Source organism: Rhipicephalus sanguineus, chromosome 1 (assembly GCF_013339695.2).
Source record: "Rhipicephalus sanguineus isolate Rsan-2018 chromosome 1, BIME_Rsan_1.4, whole genome shotgun sequence".
In the NCBI taxonomy this organism is placed as follows: Eukaryota; Metazoa; Arthropoda; class Arachnida; order Ixodida; family Ixodidae; genus Rhipicephalus; species Rhipicephalus sanguineus.
Genome location: NC_051176.1, coordinates 186,873,767 through 186,900,711, shown reverse-complemented (window position 1 = coordinate 186,900,711; position 26,945 = coordinate 186,873,767). Strand labels below are relative to the sequence as shown.

At 44.9% G+C, this 26,945-nt stretch overlaps 1 protein-coding gene across 1 annotated transcript in view; it reads right to left on the bottom strand.

Annotated features, from left to right (window-relative positions):
* LOC119403801 (ral guanine nucleotide dissociation stimulator-like 1) overlaps positions 1–26,945 on the bottom strand; it is a 105,236-nt gene that overhangs the window by 9,759 nt on the left and 68,532 nt on the right. The window contains exons 9-13 of the mRNA XM_037670602.2: positions 16,346–16,590; positions 9,965–10,021; positions 6,407–6,506; positions 3,041–3,229; positions 2,755–2,863 (exon numbers count right to left, since the gene is read on the bottom strand). Of these exons, the coding sequence (XP_037526530.1) occupies positions 2,755–2,863; positions 3,041–3,229; positions 6,407–6,506; positions 9,965–10,021; positions 16,346–16,590 (700 nt within the window). The remainder of the gene's footprint in view (positions 1–2,754; positions 2,864–3,040; positions 3,230–6,406; positions 6,507–9,964; positions 10,022–16,345; positions 16,591–26,945) is intronic.

The window sequence follows — 26,945 nt, the reverse complement described above, 5'->3', positions numbered from 1 at the left end:
TAATGTTTTTTAGGCCTTGCTCCACTGGCTCAATGCATTTGTACAAAATCGTGAAAACCATTTCAGCGTCCCTTCAACTTTTCCTCGAGTCTGTTATCCTGCAAGTTTCAGCCCCGTATGTTAGTACTGGTAATAAACAATGACTACACTTTTCACTTTAGAGATAGTGTAAATTGCCTGTCACGATTTGGGAATGTCTGCCATATGCACTCCAGTCCATCCTCATCCTTCGGTGAATTTCTTTTCCATGAGTATTCTCCCCTATTAGTAATTGACAAGCATGCATACTCTTGCACCGATTCTAAATTCTGGCTGGTAATTTTGAACTTTTGTTCTGTTGCCAAGCTGTTAAGCATTATCTCTGTCTTCAGCATATTCATCTTTAGTCCTACTTTAATACTTTCTCAGTTTAAGTCTTCAATAATTTTTTGAAACTAGTCTCTATCACTGCTGAAGAGCACAATGTCATCTGCAAACTGCAGGTTGTTGACATATTCTCTGTCAATCTTCATTCCTATTTCATTCCGACCTAATCATTTGAATACTTCTTCTAAGCATGCAGTGAACAACATTGGAGAGCGTATCTAGTTGCATAAACCCCCTTTCTTGATAGCAATTTTTTTACTTCCTTTGTGAAGCAGGGTAGCGGTGGAGTCTTAGTTGGCTATGGTATCCACATATGTCAAGTACTCCTTGGCAATGCAGTGCCACTAAAACTGCTGGGATCCCTATTGCAACTGGTAAAATTGAAGAACTCTGACTTTTAAAAAAGTTGTATTCGGTAGGATTAATGTCACATTCTCTGTTCTGCTGTGCTGCAGCTAGGTATGGCGGTGCAAGAAGAAGTAATTTGATTTTCTGGCAATTTCTGCCAAAAAAGGTGTTATGTTTGTTAATCCTAGCACCCTAGCTTTCATTTTGTTTGAAAATCTCAGTGGCAAGAGTTTTATTCAGTATCCCTTTAACGAATGCACGCGGCACATAACTTCTCAGTAATTTCAAGCAATTTAGTAACAGTGGCTCTTCCACAGAACTTATGCGTTGTATCGGGCTCAGACAGGGTGATGGATGTCATGTTGCACTTAATAGAAGTATGCACAGGCACTGTAACACTAGACTGTGACCCCTGGCCACAGGGATCAGTGGATCTTTCTTGAACTGTAAACAGGCACAAAAAGCTCGTTTGCCTGTCTGCAAGAAGTGCCACAGTGGCTTCCCTCGAATTTTATGCAGCAGAGAGAAAGAAAAATTGGATATACGTAGTGGTTTTCTTGAGCACAGCTTGAAAGAAACAGATAAGCACCAAACTTTACATAAAAGTAGTAAGAGGTCTGCGTGTGTATTTCAGACTAGAATAACTGCCAGTTGGGTGTGATGGTAAACATTCCTGATGGTGAAACGCTAAAGGAAAGGAAGACTTATGAAGAACACAGGACTTACTAGCAACTGAGTTTATTTAGAAAACAACGCCCTCACATATATATAAAATGTACATCATCATTAAAGCCAAAAATTTTTTTAACACGTGATCATAAAAGAAACAACCAGGCAAGAGATAAAAACCGTGCATGCACTCCTACCAAGGTAACAAACGCATTTTAATTTACCTTCTCTCCAAAAAAGTAACTTCACATTCCGAGAGCAATATGGATAGCTGGCTAATGCAACCATTGCCACTTCTGATATGATAAGCCTCAACGATCTCCCTGACAGTTTGATCGGCGTGCTTGTCAACAACAGTGGTTTTTTCAAAGTCAGGTTTGCACGTGCACTCTTTACAGTGCATTGCTAGATGTGAATATGGTGTCCCTTTCAATGAACTTTCGTGTTCTCGAAGGCGTACATTTACGCATCGGCCCGTATGGCCGATGTAATGCTTTCTGCTTTTAGCACTTCACCATCATGAATGTATACCAACATGCCCAACTGGCAGTTATTCTAAACGTTATTTCAGACTACTTGCCATTTCTGACCGGCTTCTGTTTCGACGCGACTTGATTCAAATTTCGTCACTTTTTTGTTGCAAGAAGTTCCGGTATGAAGTAACACAGTCCACATTTCCCGTGCGCCGGGCGCATCAGTTTTGATATCACCATTAAAATTCGATGATGAATATCCCAAACTACGTGTAACTTTTGCAACTTCTAAAAAAATGGGTATGCCATAAATTGTCACAGGCTACAACTTCCCAATATAAACAACTGCTCTAAAGTCAATAAATAAAAAGATAATTAACAAGTTTTGTTAATTAACCACTTCAATGTAACCTTAGCTGTGGCAAAGTATTTCTGCCATAGTAGGGGACTTCAGCTAAATTTGTTACCACCTAGGGTTCTTTAATGTGCCCCTAAATCAAAGCACTACATCGGCAAGTTTGCATTTCAAAAAAGCAAGCTTGCGCACAAAGCTTTGTGCACAAGCTTGTTCTTCTCGTCCTCTGTTTCCTCTGAGGTTGGGAGAAAGTGAGCACAGTGTACATAAACACACTGCTAAGAAAGGCACTGACGAAGGCAAGTCTTCTTGCTGAAACACTGGCTTCAGCGACATTCCCCATTCAATGATTTCTTATCACTTAAAGTCTCCATCTTTCCCTGAACTGTCTTGTTTGGATGCATATACAAGGAGTTCTACAGGAGGGTAAACAGGAGTCGCGAAAGACCGTGTTATAGCCGGTCCTGCACTAGGTGGCTGCATTTTAAGTGGTTTCAGCTGCATATGCAAGTGCCCGGCATGCAAAGCACAAAGGCTCCTTACCAGAATCTGGCAGCTGCTGGGTCAGTTCGTACTCATCGGGGTCACCCTCTAGGCCATGCTTCTCAAGGGCATTGCGCACCACGGTCGGTGTATGGTCCCCATTGCTGAGCTGCACATCAATAACATTCTGTCAAGATGGCATTTATGCATATGGTGATGCTTTTTACAGGTGAATGTATAAGGCTACTGCAACAACAAACATCCCATCACCACAACAAAAACACTTAGAACAGGGATGAACAAAGAGCACACTGGACATGTCTCAATAACGGACATTATGACATACCAATATGCTCTTGTAGAGTGTGGTGCCTTGGTTCATGCCAGATGGACTGCCCTGTCCTGCAGCCAATGTAGGATCCAGGCTGACTCTAATGACCTTCAAGTCTGGGTCATGAGGTGGTGTGGGTGGCGGGCATGCACTCATCATGCTCTGCAGATTTCCAGTGCTTTGCCATGGGCGTTGGTGTGTCCACTGCAATGATGGTAAATGTAGCGAATTGTTCTGGCTCTGAAGCCTTTTATGAGAAGCAAAAATACACATGAAATGAGGAATGCTTCTAACATGCGCGCGTGCACACACACACACACACACACACACACACACACACACACACACACACACACACACACACACACACACACACACACACACACACACACAAAACTGCAAATGGAATATTTTAAAAAGGCCATTTTAACACGAAAGTGTTTTATGCCGGGGTCCACCACGGCTCCACTGACGTATTTCCGTCACGGATATGACGTTGTAAAATATAAAGACTAACATATGGCAAAGAAAAATCTAGAAGAAAAAATTCTGTCACCGGAAGTCGAACTTACGACCCCTCGCTCTGCAGCGTGCGGCGCGAAACGATTCGGCCACAGATGGCACATTCTTTGCCATACTAACGGCGAGCTATTTATGTACACTCAAAACTCGTTATAACGAACACGGATATAACGAATTATCGGTTATAACGAAGTAACTGAAGAATAGCTTTGTCATAGCTACAGTGTTACAAATAAACGTTCATAACGAATTTTCGGATATAGCAAAGTTATTTTCGTGGCAGATGAGACTTTGTTATAATGAGGTATGAGTGTACACCATTTGCCGGTGGTGGTACTCAGACATCGGTGGTACATCAGCGTGTCCTTGTTATCAATAGCGAGATGGTGCGAAAGGCTCAAAGGGCGCGCTTTAAAGGTCGTCGCCCCACGCGTTGCAATGAGCACACGCCTCTACAGGGCGTGGCCGCTCATGTGCATGCGCTTGTCTCGTGATGGCGGTGGCTTGTACATCTTGTGCTCTCACCGCAAGTTTGCATTGAGAGCACGACGGTCACTCCGCTCACTGCCGTGGCCGCTTTTGTGAAAGGAGCGTGCTGCTCACACAGAAATAAGTTACAACTGTGACAGTTAGTTCGTGCTCATCCTGTGCATGTTCGTTCCTGCGTCCCTTCTGCTTGAGCAGCGTGCTGCAAGTTTCGAGCTGTTTGCTGTTCTTCGCGTGACATTACAATTTGTTGCTATAGCATTCATTTCTTCGCCCTTGGGGTGAAAGAATGCACAAAAAACGCTCAACTACGCCTATGAAGACACGTTTCACTTGCTGTTATACCAATTCCTATGACAAAGGGATCAGCCATGTTTTTTTAAATATAAGGCCGATTCTGCTTGAGACATGCTGTCAGAGGTGGTGTCCATGCAGTGACAGGTGATGCATACTAACTAGTCTCTAATTAACAAAAATTTCTTGATTAACTTTAGAGTAATATGCTTAGTGGGCTCATTGTAACTCGAATATTTAAGTTGGCTCCTTCAAAAGCCATACCAGGTTTTGGGTACAGGAAAATGTGAATACCAGCAGAACTACAGCACAACTCATTCCTGGCCTTGGAGCATGTGAAACGAAAGCCAGGTGCCAAGGTGTGCACGTAGCTGGGACCCTTGAGGCTCGGTTGCTGCTTACATTGCTGAACAACAGGAGCAGGCAGCCAGCATTGTGTCACTCAACACTCTGCATAATGCTGATGGGGCCGCCGAGAGCTGATTACCGCTGTTCAGTGACATAAGCAGCAATGTAATCTCAAAGGGAGCTGTCATGCGTGCACTTCGGCACTTGGTTTCGGCTTGCATGCTCAGAGACCAAACTCATCAAGCTGCAGTTCTGTGGGTATTCAATTCAAATTTTTCTATACCACAGCCTGATATGGTTTATGTATAAAAAAAAAAAGACTGCAATATTCCAGTTACGATGAGTCCAATAGGAATATTAGCTTCAGATTTAATCAACAGGCTTGTTTATTAGAAAAACTAATTAGTATGAATCACCAGTCATTGCATGGCCACCACAACTGATAGCACATTTCCAGCGTTTAGCATTTTACTTCAAAATAATTATTTTTTGCTATCAAAGTCTGCGTAGAAGCACCTACTATATCTACGACTGACAGCAATAAAAGAAGATGAAATAAGCCACAAATTGCTAAACGGTATGACAAAAAAAAAGCAAGTGTTTATTTTAGTTGCACATACAAATATCAGTTGGGCCAACTGGCACTTGGTGTATAAGCCGTTCTGACAAAATACTCTAGCACATACATTTGCAAGTAAAGTCCTCATCACTTTTTGCTAAATGCCTCATTACCGCTGTAGAAGGCATGCGGTAAATAAGCAGCCATACTTAACAGCGATCAGCGCGCCAGTGAGAACACTTAAATATCCAGAAGGTCCGAGCTGAATACTGTGCTGCACACTTGTGTGAAATAAAGCAAACACTGACAAAAATGAAGTTCGTTTATTCCCTAAGGAATGGCACATCATGTATGCGGAAAATGCGCATGCATTGCTGTGACAAAACCCGCAAAATTCAACCCCATACAGCATCGTCGGACAGGGGTTGACAACGAACCGCGAAGGGTTAAAAAGGTAGCTAACCAAAAACAATCGCTTATGCTGCTTTGGTACAAAGAGTAATAGAAAACAAAGGTAATTACTTGTTTGTTGAGATAGTTTATGATTAGCCCTGTATCTGCAGTTAATTCGCATTCTTTATTGCATCTGAAAGCTGTCAACTAAATAAATGACCAGTAAATATCTTTGCAACTAATATTTATTTCTTTTGATTATATGGCGCATTATCTACCAAAGGCATATACAGTCAACATGGGTGTTGGCAGTGGGGGTGTAAAAGGGGCGATTGCCCCCCTCAAGCTACACCAGCCGCTATGCAAAAGGGTTTGCACTCCCAAAGACAAAATCTTGTTGACACTCATGATATGTATAATCAATAAATTTTTAAAAATTATGTAGACAGGCCTAGGCTGGTATTCCATAATGATACCTCTTCCTATGCCAATGCCTTTTCGTGCTTTTTGCACTTGGGCAGTGGCCATAGCGACAGTCTATTTTATCAATGGGATCAAGCTGCCGTAATCAATGGATGACGACTAGCATAGAATCGAGCACATCACTACAAAATACTGGCCTCGTAGTGGTCTAAATATTTACGTTAGATGTGCAAATTGTTTTTTTTCTGCTGCTTATACCATATTATAAGGAAAGTAAATACGTTAGGAGGCCTTAAGAAAACTAAATCATGACTGATGTCACGAAAATTCGTGACTGATGTGAACAGAAAACTTACCCCATTCCGTCGTAAGCTTTCCTGAGAGCCACCACTCTGTGGCTGGCTGCTAGTGCTGGTAAGCGATGCTGTGTCCCCATCAACAGCATTGCCTGAAGAACTGCACAGTGCAGAAATAACTTCAGAACGTTGGCAACTAAGGAATGTTCATCAGCAAGGTAATCAAAAGCTCCCAGTATTAAAATTTGAGACTATGCTACAAAAAGATAGCATAGATGACAAGTTTATCAGTGTTTAAAACCTGCACAGGAGCACAGTTACTGTACTTGCTGCACTTATCAAGTAACATACACACCCAACACCAAAAGTTTACAATGTGTTAGCGTCACAACAAATGCAAATTTATTCTCTTTTGGTGTGTAATGCTTGTAATCTAGCCTGTGACTGTATAGGTTGCAATACCCTCTACAGGATGGAGCATTTATTTGGAGATTACATTCTCAGACAAAGCGAGAATATAGCTTTCTCCAACATTTCACCTTCTGGAAATTTTTGCTGTTATGTGTATTTGATAAACTTATTGAGTACAGTTTGCTAGAAGTACAGCACAATCTATTTTGCACTCTTGTTTCTCTTTTGGGTGTAATTTCAATAAACTCAGCCTGCTTCCTTGCATTTCACTTGAACTCATTTCCTGGCTTACATTTAAAGCACAATGCTCACAGAAGTTTCAAGGTTTCAAATGATATTTTATTTGTGTAAAATGATGGCAACCTTGATGGCAAACGCCAATGAAGCTAAAGAAGGTATAGGGGACATTATTTGTAGTCTTTATCAGTAAAGTAGTAATTATGAAATAAATGGAAAAGAACTAAAGTGGCCGAAAAAACAACAATGCCGCTGGCTGGCTAACACTCCCATGTTTATATGAGCAGAAATACTCTATAAAGTGTATGGGAGGACGACTGCCACTATAGCTAGATTGGCAGAGCATCGAATGTGTTATACGGAGATTGTAGGTTCGGTCCCTACAGGCGACAAGTTGTCTTTTCATTAGGGGTGTGCGAATATTTGAAATTTCGAATATTTTTCTAATAGTGTTTGCTATTCGATTCGCACTGGAATTTTACTATTCGAACTTCCCAAAAACAAATAAGGTCAATGCATACCTGCCAAGTTTGGAGAAAGCGAATCCGGGAGATGTACTCCACGGGGGGGTGGGGGGGGGGGGGGGGGGGGAGGTACTGCGATAGCAATTATATGGACACTGTCGGCGGAATTTTGCGGCCGCCGCTTATCTGTACAGAGTCCAAACCGATAACATCGCTTAACGCATCGTCTGTTTCACGAGCGAGTAAATGCGCGCTAGCGCTAGGGACGAACGCGGTTGAAGCAGAGATGAAACGACCCAGCCGTCACCGTCGCGCGAAGGGCACATGCGATAAAATCGCTCCGCGTGTGAGGCCTGTCGTCGCTTGCTTACCAGTTATTTCGTCGGGCAAGGGACCATAAGGGGCGCCGTTGAGACAGGGACGGTCGCAAGCGCTGGTGAACATGCTATCTCGACAGACATCGGTAACGGCTACCCTTTTAAGTGCTGGGCTCTCCACTTAAAGCAGTAGTGACACAAATTTTTGAAGGCGAGATAACTTGTGGGATAGATTTGTGTGTACACAAACGCATCATCTACGAAATATTAACGGCTGATATAACATATAACACATTTAAGATCAATTTTTAAATTGCGTGTAGCGCATCTGTACGCGAAACGTCCCACCTCGCGTCACCGTGACGCACGGGGCACGCAATGCACTGGACGTGCGGGGCAAAACTGGGTTTCCGGGAGATTTTCCTATGATCCGTACAACCGGGAGAAACGTTCAAAATCCGGGAGTCTCCCGGGTAATCCGGGAGACTTGGCAGGTATGTCAATGTCCAACTAAAAGTGCCCCCTTCAGATGTTCAATATGCTTCACCTCATTACACTCTCGTATTGCGGCAAAGCTGCCTTTCAAGCTCCGTTACGGTCGAACTTTGCCAAGACAACGTCCCATTGGAAGTGGTCCCTAGATTTTCAGTATGCTTCACCTCATCACACCCCGGAATTGCGGCAAAGCAGCCTTTCAAGCTCCGTTACGGTCGAACTTTGCCAAGACACAGTCAACGTCAGATTGGAAGTGGTCCCTAGATTTTTCAATATGCTTCACCTCATCACTCTCCGGTATTGCGGCAAAGCTACCTTTCAAGCTCCGTTACGGTCGAACTTTGCCGAGAGACAGTCAACGTCCGATTAAAAGTGGTCCCTAGATTTTCAATATGCTTCACCTTATCACACCCCAGTGTTGCGGCAAAGCTGCCTTTCAAGCTCTGCTACGGTCGCAAATGTACTAACTCAAGAAAACGCTGGTTCCAACATGGAGATGACAGATGTGGCAGAGGTGGGGGCTCAATTAATGCTGTTTTGGACCTGAAATTTGGGCAGGAAGTCCGAAAAATCGGAAGCCGAAGCTTTTTAGCATCCAAAATTTCAGATGTTCTTATATACTGTATCGACGTCTACGAGGCAGATTTGGAACTCTGGACTTGAAGGGAGCACACCCTTGTCCGCCACATCAGTTGGGCTTCCACTGAAGTTGAATGAGGAGGAGAGGCTGAGGAAATGGCATCATGGCCTATCACGTGTAAAGTGTTGTCGGCACCACTTTGGTTGCACCAAATCATGTACATAAATACAATTCGGCCTCTACATTGCCTCATTCTTGATAAGACAACTATGAAACACCACCCCGCCAATGCTTCATCAACCTAGAGAGAAGAAACACTTTCATGTTGCTATCTCATAAGAATCTGCTTAGGAATCCTCTCTAACTTTTTTTTCTGCAATTTCGCTTCGAAGTATTCGAAAGATATTCTAGAAATATTCGAAAAATATTTGATTCGATTCGCACTCACACTACAATATTCGAATTCGCTTCGCACCCAAAATTTTGCTATTTGCACAGCTCTACTTTTCATCCACTATAATTTCTTCACACTTATGCCATAATCACTACAATACAGTTAAAAGACTAAAAATAATGTCCCTTATACCTTCCTTGGCTTCACTGTCTGCTGTTTTCATTCAGGTTGTGTTTAACAAAGAAACAAGCCCTTGATTCACTCCCCTTCATTCGTTCTTACCTGTACTAGATGTACAGTACGACACTTGGCTTATGCGTCTCTTCCAAAATACAACTGTGGTTGCTTTCATGAAGCTACATATGATTCTAGCTCGCTAATACGCAAAAATTCTATAGTCGCCAAGATTGTGGATGATACTAGCACAGGCTTGGATAAATAAGGTACCTCAACTGAAAACCCGATAACTAATTTTAGGTTGTGAATTCTGACATCTTGCGACATGTTTTCTCCCCCCTCCCTTCCCAACCTTTACTCAAACACTTTTGTTTTGTTCATTTCGTGCAATTTATACTGACTAAAGCAATGAAAGCAAGAAAGCTGCACTGTAATAAATGGCCACAACACATGGTGAGCTAATACACGCAAATGCTTGCATAGGAAGCATTGTATACCTAGCACTATTGTGGCTTCGAAACAATCTGGAAGAATATTACTTGCCTCAAAGGGCTTCTCTTGGGACTGCTAGCCGGCTCCACTTTACAGGACAGTCGATAACTGCAAAGAATACAGAAAGGTAAACATCTTTGACAGACAAACATCTTTGACAGGCAAGGTAAAATTACAAGAAGAAAGATTCTCTAGCCAAGTTTAGTTTTTATTTTTAATCAAAACTGACCCAATGTCTTGAAGCTAATCCAGCCTCCTCTTAAGAGGGTGACTGTCCGGCAAGGCACCAGGAATACCTAGCATATTATAAGAGGTTGTGTCCTCTCTGCTGTCATTCTTTCCATTGTCGCTGTCTTTGTGTTGCCTTATCCACTGATTCTGAAGGCCATGTACAAACGGGGATGCTACCGTGCTATGCTTGGTAGCATCCCCATTGAACTGTTGATGCTTCTCGGTGTTGTTTGTATGAGCCACAACTCCAAGTATAGTCTTTTTGCGCGACTAACTTCAGTTTCAATGATCCGGACGCCGTCGCAATTGATGCGATTATCCTGCTTCTCAGTGTTCTGTGAGAGCGTTTCGTTCTGCATTGTAACTGTGTATGTCGTTTCTGTGCTCACGTATCATTTCCGCTTTTCCGGAAAGCTTTTTGTCTCACTGATGTAAGTGTCATGGCAATCAGCACAGGGCACTTCGTAGACTGACCCCAAGAATATTTCTTTTGGCAGTCGCCCTTTTGGTTGGAACACAAAGACAGCGACGGTGGAAAGAACGATGGTGGAGAGGACAACTGCTTAAAAAACACTATCCCAGAAGTTTACTTACTCATTTACAGATGGTGCATAATGTAGTGAGAAAACGTGCGCATGAATCAAACGCGAAAGAGCTTGTCCAGCAGTGCCCAACCATGGACCGCTGCGGCCGTGTTGCGTTGTCAGGGCCCGACAACGCAATAAAGATTAATAATGAAGGTTAATAAGTCATTTTTTTCTGTACTTTATTCATTGAAGCTGTGTATCTAGATTTTATTAACCCTCATTCTACTTGTGTTTGTATATTGAATGCCCTCTCTATTACTGCACAGTTACATTGCCACACAGTCTTATGCGCTTTTCTAGAATGCTTCTCTCAAACTTTGTTATTCTCTGCACCCCAAGCAATTAGCGTTTCACTGGGGCTCTTCGATTTTCCACTTCTGGCTACCCGCGGGCTGCCAGAGCCAGCCAGAGCGCGCTCGTTTTTCTCGGGTTGCTCCGACCCCCCCGCGGTGCACTTCCGGTTGGCGTTCGTTTTTCTCGGGTTGGACGGTTCTGGCGACCCGCGGGGAGCCCGAGGGTCGCCAGAACCTTCCAGGACAATTTAGTTGTGGAAGCTCTCTGGAAGGTTTCGGGCTAGCAGACGCCGAAAAGAGACGATACGCGCTCGCCGCCATCTTTGTGAGGACTCGACGGATTGCAATGCGGGCGCTTGCGGACTACACCTTTGCTTGTCCTTACGCTCGGGCCGCTCGGCGCCGTTCCGCCGTGCGAGATGGCGCGATTACGAGTGGCTGCGAGCATTTGGAGCTAATATGTTTATTGCTTTTCTTATGTGTCCCGTGAAGTTTCCTTCCGTGAACAACGCGGCGAACTGTCGCGTTCTAACCATTCTAACTGCGTCGTGCACATGTACCAAAAGTTATGTACACGTTCGTACGAACGCATGGAGACCCCTTTCGAGTTTATTTTTTCGTAGTAGTATTCGATTGTGGTGTCGTGTGTGCTTTATGTCCATTGAGCTGAGACGATTGTGATTGATATATTTCGCTCCGTCGTATGTTTGCGTGCGTGAACCCCGTCAGAACTTAACTATTTCAACTAGGTCTTCGATGTTGATAAAATGCACAGATCGAATAAAAGCGATCGCGACGTTGTTTTTTTTGTGATGCTCGTTGGTCGCGAACGGCGTGCGAGCGTACTTCGATCTATGGGCCAGTACATGAGGTATGTGTTATGCTACGACGCGTCGATGTGAAAAAACGAAGATGAATTCAGAAATGTATGCATCCTTTTGTTGCTTATTTCATCGTCGGCTCTGTCTTTTTCCACCTCTTAGTAATAATTCCATGCAGTATGTACGCGGTTATCACCTAGTAGCTCAAATAAAAGCTGAGCTAGTACATGAGATTTTTGGAGTGCCACTTAGGACTGGAAAAGAGGCTCAGGCAACATCTGCCAAAACGAGTCCAAGACGCGTCACACGGAAGTTTATTTTAGATATAACACGCACTCGTGGTACCCATACCGCCGCACGTCTCAAGTTATGACAAAACGCAAGCTGGTCAACGCGTGTGTGCGACGTAGTACGCGATAGATCCTCGAGCTCTATTGGGGACACGATCACTTTCGCGAGATTTTCGCGTCGTGTTGTGCAGCGACTGTTACACGTACTAAGCAGACGTGAGCTGGTTAAGCCGTTAGCGGCGCGGCAGCTCACCTTGCATCGCTTTCGTGGTGCCGTGCGCCAGCTGGCTGTTTTGTTCGCGGACGGGGCGAGTTGCGCACGATTTTGCGAACGTACGTGATCGTATCCCAAATCCGTATGCTCGAGAATGTCACTTCAGCTCTTCAGCAAACCTAGCCACATATTTTCAAGCGGGCAATGCAGAAAAACCAACGCGCACGCGGCGCAAAGTTTCGTTTGCTGCCACGGCGGTAGCGTTTGTTTACGTTTAGGCTGGCTGTCCCAGCGTTCGATTTTGTAATCTTGGGGCAGCTTCGGGTTGTCTCGGGCTTCCCACACACGTGACCAAGACGCTGTTTCCTGTCCCGACCGGAACTAGCTGGCTGACCCTCTGGCTATCTCTGGCTGCCAGAGAACTGCCAGAAGTCCGAAAATCGAAGAGCCCCACTTATACAGGACATATTAGTATCAATCAGATTAATTAGTCAGATACTCATACACTAGTAGAGAAGATGCAAGCAAGCTCGAGCCAAAAATTATCCAGCGAAAAAGATAGCAAAAGCTTTTTTTTTAAAAAAATATGGTGCGATATTCAACCCAAAATCACTAAAAACATATGTGGAGTTTTTTTCTAAAAGAGCCGAATGCAGAAACGGAAACTGAGCTAAATTCCATGGGAACGTAAAGCACGCCTAAGTATCTTACACTTTTAAAACATTTGTAATCAAAATGGGACAATTCCTGATTGTAATGTGAACTCAAAAAAGCACATTCATAATGTTAAAGGGGTCATGAAGCACCCCTTGGGCTTGTTGAAAAAACACATCCTGTGGAAAGCTGACACGGCTATGAACTGCTCAGCCAAATATTGCAGTCGTGCGCGCTGTGTAAAGGCTGCAAGCGGAGCGCGAAGTTGCTGTTTTCTCAGGCGCCCTCTTTTCAGAGGCCGGTTCTCACTCTCGTCGGTGGGCGGAGTGCCTGCCGGTTGACGACGCATATCTGCTTCTCTGCGTGGCAAAAGACACAGCATCCTCATTGGCCAATAGCTGACAAAATCGAGAGCGGTGTTTAGATCAGATGCGCTTCTTGCCACGGGGTGCTGCCACTTGATGGCACCGCACTACTATGTCTGCTAACTTTACACGCTAGCCACACTCGCGCACGCGAATCATAGTGGGAGAGCGATCGCATTTCACGACGCATGCTGACGTAACTTCTTTCCACCGTGCCATCCCTCCCTGTTCAGCTTCCAGTGCGCTCGTCGGCAAGAGAAAAGAGAGAAAGTGCTGAGAGCATGCGCCAAACACCCATAACTCCGTTTGTTCTTGACGGATTCCAGAAATTTTTGCGGCAATCGATTCTGGAGGCAGTAAACTCCGATACTGAGGTCATTAGATCATTACTTGGAAAAGTTGTTCATGACCCCTTTAAGTGTGGAACTGAAACGATGGGGACGGGACAGCGAGTAACACACAGAGAAGCGCTAGTGTGTGTGTTACTATGATCGACCGAGACCATAGTAACGCCGCTAGGGCTTTCGCCTCTGGCTCGATCTCGCGTGAGGCAGCGGCCATCCTCGGCTGTGAGGGAGCTGTCGGGTTTCACACCATAACATGGTTCCCGGCCCACATGGGGGCGAACGTACATCCCAATGTCCCCAACGCCAATGAGTTTGCCCATGACCGTGCGCGAGGTATCGCTCACCGCGGCGGTCCCGGTGAATTCGCAGGCGGGGACGCCGGAAGATACACAGACTCGCTACTCACTTTCCACGAGATCATGACTCATTATCATCTATCTCGGAGGGCTTTTCCACTTCCTCATCGTAAACTTACTCGACCGCAATCATCGGTCTTCAGGATGCTCCAAACGGGGTCTTTCCCTTCGAGGGGCAGGTTCAGTCACTTCTCGCCCAACATCGAACCGCATTGTCCGGACTGCGGAGAGGCGTATTGCTCATTACCTCATATGCTCTGGCAATGTCCTGCGTTACGCGACGCAGAGTTCAACAAAGAAGAGGACTGGGAGGAAGCCCTTAACAGCGGCGACCTTTTGGTTCAACTTCGGGCTGTCCAGAGGGCCTGCGAAAGGGCGGAGGGCCACGGTCTTCCGGTCCCTACGTGGGAGCGGCCCGCGACTGCTACGGATTCCCCCTAAAAGGGGGCGTTACAACGCAGTTCCTCAGGACCTGTCCCTGTCAGCGCTTATCTGTGTGTTACTCCCTGTCCCGTCCCTGTCGTTTCAGTTCCGCGCTTAACAATATGAATATGTCGCACCAACAGGGCCAAAAATCCCTTGCTAAATTCAAAAAAGCAGTTTCGAATCAAAAATGAGCCAAATCCTGCACCTGCTTGAATCAAACTGAGCCAGATTCATTCAATCAGCGCTGCGTCAACAATCGTGACCAAAAACAACCAACATGGCCACATCCAATCTGTTTCATTTGTGTCCTAGTTGTTTTGTTATCGTGCTTTCGTTTTACAATTACTTTTTATTGGGCGAGTTGTACTTAGTGAAGGACATGATGTTGTAGGGCAAAACTCGAATATAAAGAGTAAGAGGCAGACTTTCCTACTTCTTTCTGCCTTTTAGTTTTTCTTTTCGAGTATTGCGCTACAGTATCACATTCTTCTTCCACTCCAAGACGGTATATTGGAAATAAAAACACAACTGAAATGAAGATATCGGGCACCGCTCTATTCATTAAAGAAGAAGAAGTGATCCGAAGCGGTGCGGCATAAAATCAGCTAAGAAGAAGAGCTGAAGCATTTTTTGAAGGCCTTCAGTAGATGCCAAGAACAAGAAAACGCTGCTGACAGTCCAGAATGGAGCGCCTGTTGCCTGGAAGGACCACTCGCTCTTCAAGTCTAGTCATCGCCATTACCCCCGTGCAACAAAGGACGGTACTAACGAAAGCACAAGGCTGGTTTTAATAATCCCTCGCATACTACCTGAAGGCATCAGGTAGTATGCGAGGGATTACTGGTCAGCTGCCAGCTCGTCAAAAAGATCACATGCTACATGGCGCCAAAAGGGAGAAAAAGAGTGTTCCACACTCGTCGCCAGGGCTGCGATCGGCGCTGACTAACACTCCTAGGTTTAAATGCACATATATACCCCATAAAGTGGATGGGGGGATGACCGCCACTGTAGCTCAGTGGTAGAGCATAGGACGCGTTATTCGAAGGTCGCAGGTTCGGTCCCTGCCGGCGGCAAGTTATCTTTTCGTCCACTTTACTTTCTTCACACTTATATCCCACATATTACAAATAACGTCTCCTATACTTTCCTTGGCATTATTGTCTGTTAGTTATTAATACAGTTGAACCCCTTTATAAGAGACACTGATATAAGAGACACGTGGGGTATAAGAGACACCAGTGTGCTACATGAAAGTAAGGGTTAATAGGAAAATGCATAACTTAGTACTCTGCTTATAAGAGACACCTCATATAACAGGCAAGAATTTCTCCCCCATGTGTGCCTCTTATAAAGGGGTTCAACTGTATTAAGGCATGCAGAAGGCTTGCAAAGAAGCCCTCTGAGACTTCAATGGCTATCTGCACTTGCTTAAGCATAAGCAATGAGACTTGCTGCACAAACATTGGAACATCTTCTGCCAGCCAGAGGAATGTTTTAGAGGGGCTCGTTCTAGCAAGGAAATACATAACATGATTAATATTTGGCAGGATGTGAAACATATGCTACCAAGATACTGTCATCTGAGAATGCTAAAGTTAATTACAAATCAGGAGCAACTCAATGGGGTAACAATTTCAATGCTCTCTACCATAAGAACATCAGCCAGAAAACTGTATGAATTAAGAATATCTCAGTGAGGTTCAAATGGATTTTTTCATATGTGCTGGTACAACACACTAAGGGGCTTCTGATTCTCATGAACAGTGGGAATACTGTCAGCACAATGAACCACGTGTGCCAGATCACATGCAGCACAACTGCTATGAAGAAGCCCAAGAAAAGGCTCACCTCTGTTCATCTGAAAGCATAGGCAGTGTTTCAAACCAAGCCACAAATGCAGGATCTGGCTGCAGGCTATAGCAGTTAGCAGCACTCTGGAGAAGCTTTATCTGTGCCAGGACACGAAATTCACGACGACGCTTGTCAAAATTGAGCAGACCTCCGGGCAGCTCATCAGGAAGAGCGGCATCTAGCATGGTCAAGTCCGTCAAAAAGATGCCAAGGTAAGGCACTGTACCCTGCATTGTGCCAGGCTGCAAGGAAACATACCCAGAGATCATGAGTGAATGGCACTGCTGCAAAATGTTTGCAAACCAAAAGTGCATTCAGACTGAAGTGCCATGTTGGTTTCCTCATCTCACCTAAACTTCCATGCCAAACGTCCCAGACATTGCACACGACCCTTTAAGATTCTGTTTTAAAAAATTGTGGGCAACCAGTTTAGTGCATTATTTGCCCTCCTAGAGTAACTTTGCAAGAAAAAAATTTTTGTGCCCTTATGAGCGATTTGAATGTTGTCATAGTGGGCAAAACCAAGGCAGGCCCCGGAAAGTCTCCAGTTCCAGCAATCGCCGCAGAGGGCGAAAAAATCACCGCGGCAAGTTCCATCGCGATGCACGTATGGTGGGACTGCTGACTCCTTTTTAGTGGTCCGATAAGTTAGTTCGTGTTTTCTGTGTTAGGGGCGCTCAACGCGACCAAAAATTTTATTTCAGAATGTATCAAAAGATTGTTAGAAGCTTAGTTACAGTGTCGTTTTTCTTAAAGCTCGTAGAGATTGGTTTTTGTGTTACTTCTAGAATTAATACAAGAGCTTGACTGTTTGAGGACAAGTATTGAGATTACAATGATGCTCAAAAAGCAGCACATCATTGGCATCGATTGCATTTCGGTAGCTTATTTCATTCAAATTGTACTGTGGTCATTTTCTTTTATCAGTATTACGCAGCTCCGTTTTAAATCAGCTTTGCGAGTTTGTGTGCCAGACTTTACATGCTGCTGCCACAAAGCAAACATGTCGAAAGCCTGTGAATCATGTCAGCTGCGGCGCTTCACTGGCTGTACCAATGTTTACACTTTATAATCGTTGGGCCTGCACAGATTCCGTCGTGAAATTTCAACACCGGAAAGTGCTCGAGACTACCAATGAAAACGGAATAACCATGCGCCATGTGGGCGTGTGCACCGGTAATGAAAATGCACTGGTTTGCATTTGAACCTAGCTATGTTTTTTGCATGCACTACAACTTTTGTCATTTCATAAAGTTTTACGACTTGTCCAGCTGATGAGATGCACACCTTGTGGATTCTAATAACATTTTCTAAGATTGTTTACTTCATTCTCACATTTGCAGAAGATATCTTTAAAAAGTACTGTCTGGGGTTTTACGTGCCAAAACCACGATATGATTATGAGGCCTGCGTAGTGGTGGGCTCCAAAAATTTCGACCATCTGGTGTTCTTTAACGTGCACTGACATCACATAGTACAAGGGCCTCTACCATTTTTCCTCCATCAAAATGTGACCACCGTGGCCAAGATCGAACCCGCGACCTTCGGGTCAGCAGCCGAGCACCGCAACCGCTACACCATCACGGCAGACCAGAAAATATCTTTACTGCAAACTTTGCAACAAAGATCAGAGCAAAAGTTTTACCTGTTTCTGCACAAACGAGTCTGTTGCAATAAATGCTCATAAATTCAATGCCTGGTAGAGCCAAGTGAACTTACAGTATGTATACGCACTTGTATATTTTTGCAAGTTTACAATCATACTTATTACATTTGCATATATCATATAGTTTATGCAGTTGAGCAATTAAATTATTATCCTCTAATTGAGGCTTGGTCAGACACTGTCCACAGAAGGACACCACTAAAGCAAATTCACAAACAAAGCAATGTTACGCGCACACTATTTTTCTCATGCAGTGTTTTCATATACATTCTTCTTAGACATGAATCACAAATCCATTCACACTTCTACCATAGTAGTCATGACTGTTTTTTCCTCTTCCAACCCAACCACAGCCACCAAGAAACTGCTCATATCAGCATATGCTTGGATGCTTTATCTCTGTACTTACCTATCTCTGATTCACCCATGAACAACGCAACCTTTATAATGTGAATATGGTGTCTTGCGTGACACGACGGTGAGGCACACTGTGAGTAATTTTGACTACCTGGCATTCCTTAACATGCGCCTGTATCTAAGCACAGGGATGCTCTTGCTGTTCACCCCTGTCAATGCGGCTGCTGTAGTAAGTAATCAAACCCATCCTCGAAGTTAGCAGCGCGACAACAACAAAGCTGATCACTCATTTCAAATTGACAGAGTGTGGGCATTGTTGACGATTGTACAGAAAAAATTTGTAGCTTTTTGTTGTTTTACTAGGAACATTATCGATGCTGTTTTTGTCATTCTTCTGAAGCTTGAGGGAAGCAAAAAGAGAACGCAAACAGTGGAACAAAGTATGTGAAGCGGGCGCATGTGATGTAGGCGCACCATGGCTGGCGTCGAAGAGTCCATGCAGTGACATCACTCAGGCCTCCCGCCAGGCGGTGCCACCCCAACTTCTCGGGGCTAATACAGATGCGTAAAATATGTATATATACAGATTAAAAATATGAGATTAACAGGAGTGGTGACATACGGGCAAAGGTGGATCTGTGTGTAATGATAATACAAAAGTGGGCGAATATGTCTCTAGCACTGATACCTCACCTGGCTCTTGAGCCCAAGGACTAAGAGGAATGCACTTTATTAAAAAATTGCTGTAGCAACAGTCTTTGTAGAGGGGCTATGCTATGGGTCGCCTGGATCGGTTATACTTTGAAAAAACGAACATGCTTTAAAAATGCTAAATTAGTAACAGAGCAAATAACTGCAATAACTGCATATAAATAACTGCAAATAAATATTGACAAATGTAATAGAATGTGCTGGAATGATAAAGGAAAATGTTTTTTTTTTTTAGAGTTTTTGGTCTGCTTTCAAACAGGACATGTGCTACAGTAAGGGACTTGCCACATTTATCACAGGTAGGTAGGTCATCACCAAGACAATAGCTACGCATGCATACTATACGAGGACGGTTCGATAAGTACTTAGCCTCACCGCGAGAGCGCGACGCTATCGCATGACATATACTGACGTTGAATACGCTCTCTTAGAGGGACACATGCAAAGGTCCAGTCGAATCGGGCTCGTGGTTTTGTTTTGGCCGCTTGAGGAAGCAGGTGATTTTCGTGTGTCCGTTAAAAATGGAAAAAGAGCAATATCGGACGGTGATTCGATTCTTGTTTTTGGAAGGGAAATCACGCAGCGAAATCAAAGAGCGACTGGATGCCGTCTATGGTGAGTCTTCTTCGATGGCAACCGTCAAAAAAATGGTTCAACAAGTTTAAACGTGGTCGCACGTCGGTTTTTGATGAGCCTCGCCCAGGGGCCTCGCAAACGGCTACCACGGCCGATAACGTGGCAAAAATGCACGACCTCGTATAGGCAGACCGCCGACTGAAGGTGTGCGAGATAGCGGAGACAGTAGGCATGTCAAAAGACAGCACAGGTCATATCCTGCATGAAATTTTGGGCATGAGAAAGCTGTTGGCGTGATGGGTACCGCGTTTGCTCACTCCGGACAACAAGCGCGTCCATGAGACCACCTCAGAGCAGTGTTTGAAGCTGTTTAAGTGTAATCCGAAGGAGTTCCTACGTTGTTTTGTGACCGTCGACGAAACAAGGATCCACTGGTACACACCAGAGACCAAAGAACAGTCGAAACAGTGGACTGCACCCGGAGAACCTGCTCCGAAAAAGGCAAAGACTGTCGCATCGGCCGGAAAGGTGATGGCCATCATTTTCTGGGATTCTCAAAGGTGTGATCTTTGTCGACTACCTTGAGAAGGACAAAACTGTGACAGGACTCTACTACGCCGAATTTGGTCGAACTGGGCTACGAAGTGGTGCCCCATCCGGCGTGTTCTCCAGATTTGGCCCCGAGTGATTTCTTCTTGTTTCCCTACTTGAAAAAGTCACTCGCCGGACAAAAATTTGAGTCGAATGAAGAAGTTATCGCCGCCACAGAAGCCTACTTTGCAGCTCAGGAGAAAACATATTTTTATGACGGGATCAAGAAGTTGGAGGATCGCTGGGTCAAGTGTATAGAGTTGAAAGGGGACTATTTTGAGAAATAAATTGACACCATTCCAAAATTTTCGTTTTTCTTTTGAAGGCTAAGTATTTATCGGACTGCCCTCATATGTGTCCTATTTTAAGCGGACAGATATGACATCTGTACGTGTTTGTGATATGGTTGGCCTATTATCGAGGTATGTCCCGTCTAACTTATTATATTTCTAGATCCCATTACCGCTGCCAGTAGCTTGTCAGCTCTTTCCACAACAAAGGCTTCAAATCTCTTTGGGGGCGACACCTATAGAGGAGTTGTTCACTTTTGTTACCGTATTTACTCGCGTAATGATCGCACTCGTGCAATGATCACACCCCTAAATTTTGTCGTCTAAATTCGATTTTTCTTTTTCCCCGCGTAATGATCGCACCCCGAACTTGCCGCATCGATATGTTGTGTGCCAAGTCTAGCCGATGATCATCGCGTTTATCATCTGTCGAATGTTGCGTTAATAACTCTTCCAAACTCGCCAAGTGAACTGCACGCACCAAACATATTCGTAATTTTTGCCCACCGTTGGCGGAAACGTGCCATTTAGGATTGCAGTAAAGGCAAATGCCGCAGTTTTCACTGAATGCCCGCCATGTGTTTTATGTCTGTGGCAGCTGAACGCGCCCATCTTTGTTTCTGTGATCTGAAAGCAGGCATCACTATGCTAATGCCGTAAATTTACTGATTTAAATGAAAGCATTCCTTATTTAGACAGAAGAGACTGTTTTGACGCGCGTGACGTACTCACAACCACCGTGACTGACGAAAAGAAGAAAAAAAAAATGCGGTCGCTTCGCTCTGTGGGCCGCCATGTTTATTTTGCTATCCCGCACTGTTACAGCGGCGGCCGCCTGTTGGTCGACCTGTTGTCATCCCGCAGCAACAAGCTGCCAACGCATTCCCATAATTCCTGAAAAAGCCGTGTCGCCGCCATCCCAGCCGCCCGTCACGGCGTCACCTGACACCACGTTTTTTTGGCTGTGCTTTGTGATCGTCTGTTGAAGCGCCGTTTCACCATGGGGCGGTATGCGAGCTTTACTGCCGCGTTCAAGCTGAAGGCGCTTGATTACGTGCTAGAGCACGGAAACCGCGCTGCCGGCAGACATTTCGGCATCGACGAAATCCGGATCCGATGTTGGAAAAAACAGCGCGAGAAGCTCATGGCTACGAACAGCACGCGCCGGGCTTTCCGCGGACCCAAAACGGGCAAGTTCCCTGACATCGAAAAGACAGTCCTCGAATACGTGAGGGACATGTGCAAAGACTGTTGTGCCGTGTCGTTAGACATGGTACGGACGCAGTCGCACACAGTTTCCCGGAGGCTGGGAATAGCCACAAAGGACTTCCGCGCCAGTTCCGGCTGGACGACACGCTTCATGCGGCGGAATGGACTGTCGCTGAGGCGGCGGACGTCGTTGTGCCAGCGACTTCCATCCGCGTACGAAGACAAAGTGATCGATTTTCACAGGTTCGTCACGAGGATACGCCAGAAGAACGGTTTCCTGCTGTCACAGATAGGCAACGCCGACCAAACGCCGTTGACGTTTGACATGCCTCGAAGCACTACTGTGAACGAGAAAGGTGCTCGAAGTGTGCTCGTGAAAACGTGTGGTGCGGAGAAGCAGCGGTGCACCGTGATGCTCGCAGTGATGGCAGACGGGCGGAAGCTGCCGCCGTATGTGATTCTGAAGCGGAAAACAATTCCGAAGGGAAACTTTCCCCGTGGCATCCACATCCGTGCTCAAGCAAAAGGGTGGATGACGTCAGACCTCATGGTCGATTGGATCAAGACGGCTTGGGGGCGAAGAGCAGGAGCGCTTCTGCTTCCTTCACTTCTTGTGCTGGACACGTTTGGGGGCCATCTTGTTGACAGTGTCCGTACCGAGCTGAAGGAGCGGCGCACGGAAATCGCAGTGATCCCTGGGGGTCTAACTTCGCTGCTACAGCCTCTGGACGTGTCACTGAACAAACCATTCAAGGACAACGTCCGGAGGCTGTACGCAGAGTGGATGGCGGCGGGCGACCACAATTTCACGCCAAGTGGCAAAATCAGGAGACCCTCCGTGGAAGTCCTCTGCTCATGGATTCTCGAAGCGTGGAGTACCATTTCCAACGAGGTGGTCGTCAAGAGCTTTAAGAAGACTGGCATTTCCAACGCGCTCGACGGGACAGAAGGTGACCGTCTGTGGGACAGTGAAGACACTGCCGATTCCGACAGGGAATCGTGCGGCGACGACACTGACGCCAGTGACGCTTCGGACTCAGAATGAACGTTAGGGGGTCAGAGAGTTCAAAAATAAAAGGGCAGTGTTCCATGCATGTAGCTCCTGCGTAATGCGTGCATTTTATTACAAAGGTAAGCCTTACTCTACTTTTATTTTTGGTTATGTTCATGATAGCTATCGTAAGAATTCAGATTAGCGACTTCTTTGCGTTTTCGGTGCTCAGAATATTGTTTCACGAAAAATTTACCCCGCGTAATGATCGCACCCTGAAGTTGGCGTCAATTTTTTTGAAAAAAAAGTGCGATCATTATGCGAGTATATACGGTATCTTTCCGGCAGTTTTGTCTCCAAGTATATCCCCTTCAGGCGCAAATTATGATGGACTGCCTGTAGATATGTCAAGTTTACATAAATTTGTTTCAAGGCACTCAATATTCTTTTGCAAGAAAAAGAAGGTGGTAACGTGTTAACAGGCTAGTGAAAGAAACCCACGTGACTGGTAGATGAAATTGAGGCGCCATCTATGAACTGGGATCAGAGTTAAAATCTGAGTTTCGTCTCTTTTCTCCCAGCTCTCTGAACCCCCTCTCTGGTGGGATCAACTCCCTCTCCTCCGGGAGGCGCACTCTCCACCACCTTGCTGGCGCCGCCGACTTTAAAATCTGTTAGAAAGTTGCGTGTCTGGTGTTGGTAAGGCGTGCATTAGCCGTCGTCGTTCGTCCGTTTCTTGGTGCTCGCTCGCTGTGTGGTTGTGTACCGCGATGTTTTACGACTCGCGCTGTTCGTGCTTCACGCTTTGTTGCTTGAATACTTCCAGAACAAGTACCGGATTATGGTGCCGGCTCCCAAAGGAACGACAGGTAGGTGTACCCTTTGAGTCGCGGTTTTCATTGTGTCAATTTGAATTCACGTCCATACCGAGTAGCTGTTCTCTGCAGTGGGGCTACAGTTAATGTTTTCAAAAATGACTGATTTGAAAAGGGCACGATGCTGCGTTTACATCGTTATACGAACAAGCAGCGGCACGAAGCACATGCGACGTAACTATAGTTACACGTTTACAACTCTCATAGAACCGCGTGTTTGAATGTGTACTTTGCATTTGTCTCCAGTTAATTACTCGCCATCACCTATAACCGCATTTCTGAGGCTCTAGGTAAATGTATGAAAACTTGTACTGCTCTGAGACGAACAAACGAGCTCACTGTTACATGAGTCGACCGCGCTCTTTATCTGATTGGAACCTGTCACTTTTCTTCAGGATGGAAGTGTTTTTAAAGTATTCTGGAAGGCCACACAGCTGATCGGTAAGCCCAGAGAAAAGCTGAAGAATTGCAGAATCGGCGCATTTCAAGAAGAGACGCCATGAATTCTCCGATATCATCTGGTCATTTTCTCAGTGTTTATCATCACTATTTATGCGAAAATCAACGTTTTTGGAAATGTAGTCAATAAAGTGCGGCCAATATTAGTTGTGTTACATGTGGAGTTCATTTTGAGATCTTTAAAATGATCTTTGTATTATTATTCTATTTTTAGGTATTTCAACTGCTTTCATTGTTTTTGCATTGCAGTGAATGTTCACTTTTATTAGTTGTGATAATTTTGTGCAATATCGTGCGCACATATCAGAAGCTCCTCTGCACTTTTGTCAGGAGAAAAATTGTGTTTTTTAATATGTGCATGTGCCCTAATGTTATGTTCTGTTCTTTAAGCTCTTAACTTCGCCGGGAACTTTCGTGTTGTTTAGTGATCATGAACACGTGTATGTTAATGTCCTGTTAATCGGTTAATCACTGCTGTTAATCTCCTGAGCCTGTATCGCGCACCACATTTGATGAAAATGTTGATTTTCGGAAACGAGGACAATAAAACGAGACCAAAGATATTTTGTGTTGTAAGTACAATTCATTCTTTTGCTTTCTGGCACATGCTGCCCGACTGCAGTGTTTGCAGAATGCATGAATGCAAATTGCGTACGTTCAAACGCGTAACGGATGCGTGGCACAGCACGCGCAAGCGTATGCAAAAAAAGAAAAAAGACGCATGGCGCAGCACGCGTGGGCAAGCGGGATCACAAAAAAAAGGGGGGAGTGGGGGTGGGGGCCACGCAGCCAGCGCACGCAAACAAAACAAAAAGAATTTTAAAAACGGCGCGTGCGAGAGAGCTAGGAGAGGAGGTGCGAGGTGGGGCTGGTGTTAGTGTTGCCATGACGACGCATACCGTGTGCGCCGCCATTTCTGCAGTTTGAGTTTCTGAATCCCAGCCGCCAGGGTATAACTAGAGGGATGTTTGGTGCTGTCAGTGCTGATGTCATGAATTAAGGCGTCCTATGGGAGGTATATGGAGTAACATCCCCCTGGTGTTAATTTGTGCACTTTATTGTAATTGTAATTACAGTGTAATTAAATATCTATTAAATCTGAAATCAGTCATGTTATATTTTTGCATAAAAAGAATCTGATCTCAGACTCGAAATACATCTGCAATTTGTCATTGGTTATATATTCATTTCGAGGAAACAAAAATTATATTTTTGACACTGCTCTCTGAACACAACACGTCGAATGACTCGTCGAAATATAGTAGTGCCTTCAGCAAAGTGGTTGTCTGCAGTAATACGCTGCACACTGATGTTAAATGAAGACACGTTGAATATACAGGAGGTTCCATCCATCCAAAGCTCACTGTATGTCGTTTATTTTTTTGGCCACTAGTTAGCAGAACCGGCAAAAACAAGTAGCGTCCACAAATGTGGACACAGCAACTGAAGGGGATATTACCATAAATGCCTCTGTGTCCAGGCACCCCGCATATTGTTATATGCTGGTTTAACTGTGCACTGCACATGGGATTGAATATATGTAATTTTTTACTGGATTTTTACATTTGCAGAAAGATTTTAAAGCCTTTACAAAGCTTAATGAATCAGTATCCAAGATGGCTTTTTGTACCTTTGTTTTCCTGGTGCGTTTTACAGCCGATAGTATCACGTATGCTTTGGCTGTGGGGATAGTTGGTTCTGGATGCATAACGTTGGACTACGAAAAGTTACAGCTGAGTGCTGCATAAGACATGCTGGCTTGTGACTGATGCGTCGGTGTAAAAATCAGGGCTGTTAAAGTGGAGTACAAGGAAATGCATCTGTATATGTCTGAGGCATGTTTTGTAACCTCCATTAAGGATATGTTGCAGTGAATAACCTGCTGTGCCGTTGAGTAAATGGCCTTGCTGGAGCCATTAAACAATGTTCTAAAATAGAAATGTCCATATTGGCGCAAAGCCTCCTCACAAGAAGTGAGAAGGGCTCTTACACCATAGGATGGTTCTGATATCAAGTTGCACATGTGGTATCATTTGCAGTTTTGTATGATGGATGTTCAGAGTCTGTATTTACCCTCAGGAAGCACGTGAGGCTGGGGGATGTCCTTTGAAGATGTAAAAACCGTTCATTCACTTCAACATAGAGGCTCGTTACTGGACTGGTCCTGAAAGCACCGGTCGCGAGTGGATCTAATATTTTAAGGCGCTTGGCTTGGCTGACTGGTACACTACAGCACCATAGCAAAGGCGTGAGCATATGAGGCTCTTATACAAACTCAGAAGGCATTTCCTGTCACTACCCCATGTTGTATACGCGAACAGGTTCAGAAGATTTATCGATTTGAGGCATTTTGCTTTGAGATGTTTCAGATGGGGGATAAATGACAGTTATGAGTCAACAATGATGCCTCCAACCAAAACCAGGATCTGCATGTTTGTGGCAGTTACTTCATGCCAGAAGACTACCACCACTACACCCGTATTTACACCTGCCAGTGATCATTATCAGAGAACCTTTAGCATTTGCGTATTCAAGGCTATTGCATGAGAATTGAAACGTGAGCTAGTTGGTACGGATTCATCATGATTTAAGCAGCGCAATGAGGGACGAGGAGAGGATATTCTATTGCATGAGAATATGTGAGGATGGATCGAAGGGTGGATTGATGCTATGAGAGAGAGAGAACTTTATTCATAAGGATTTGGGATAAGGGGTCATGAGCTCGATGCGTGGGGCCCCAAGTCCAGGGCTCCACTGGCTACTGCTGCGTGCCTGACGTGACCCAGGAACGCAAGCTGTACCTCCGGGTCAGAGCTGGCAAGTTGCACCTCCCATTGATCGAAAATGTAAGCGTCGCCTTCATAATGGGGCA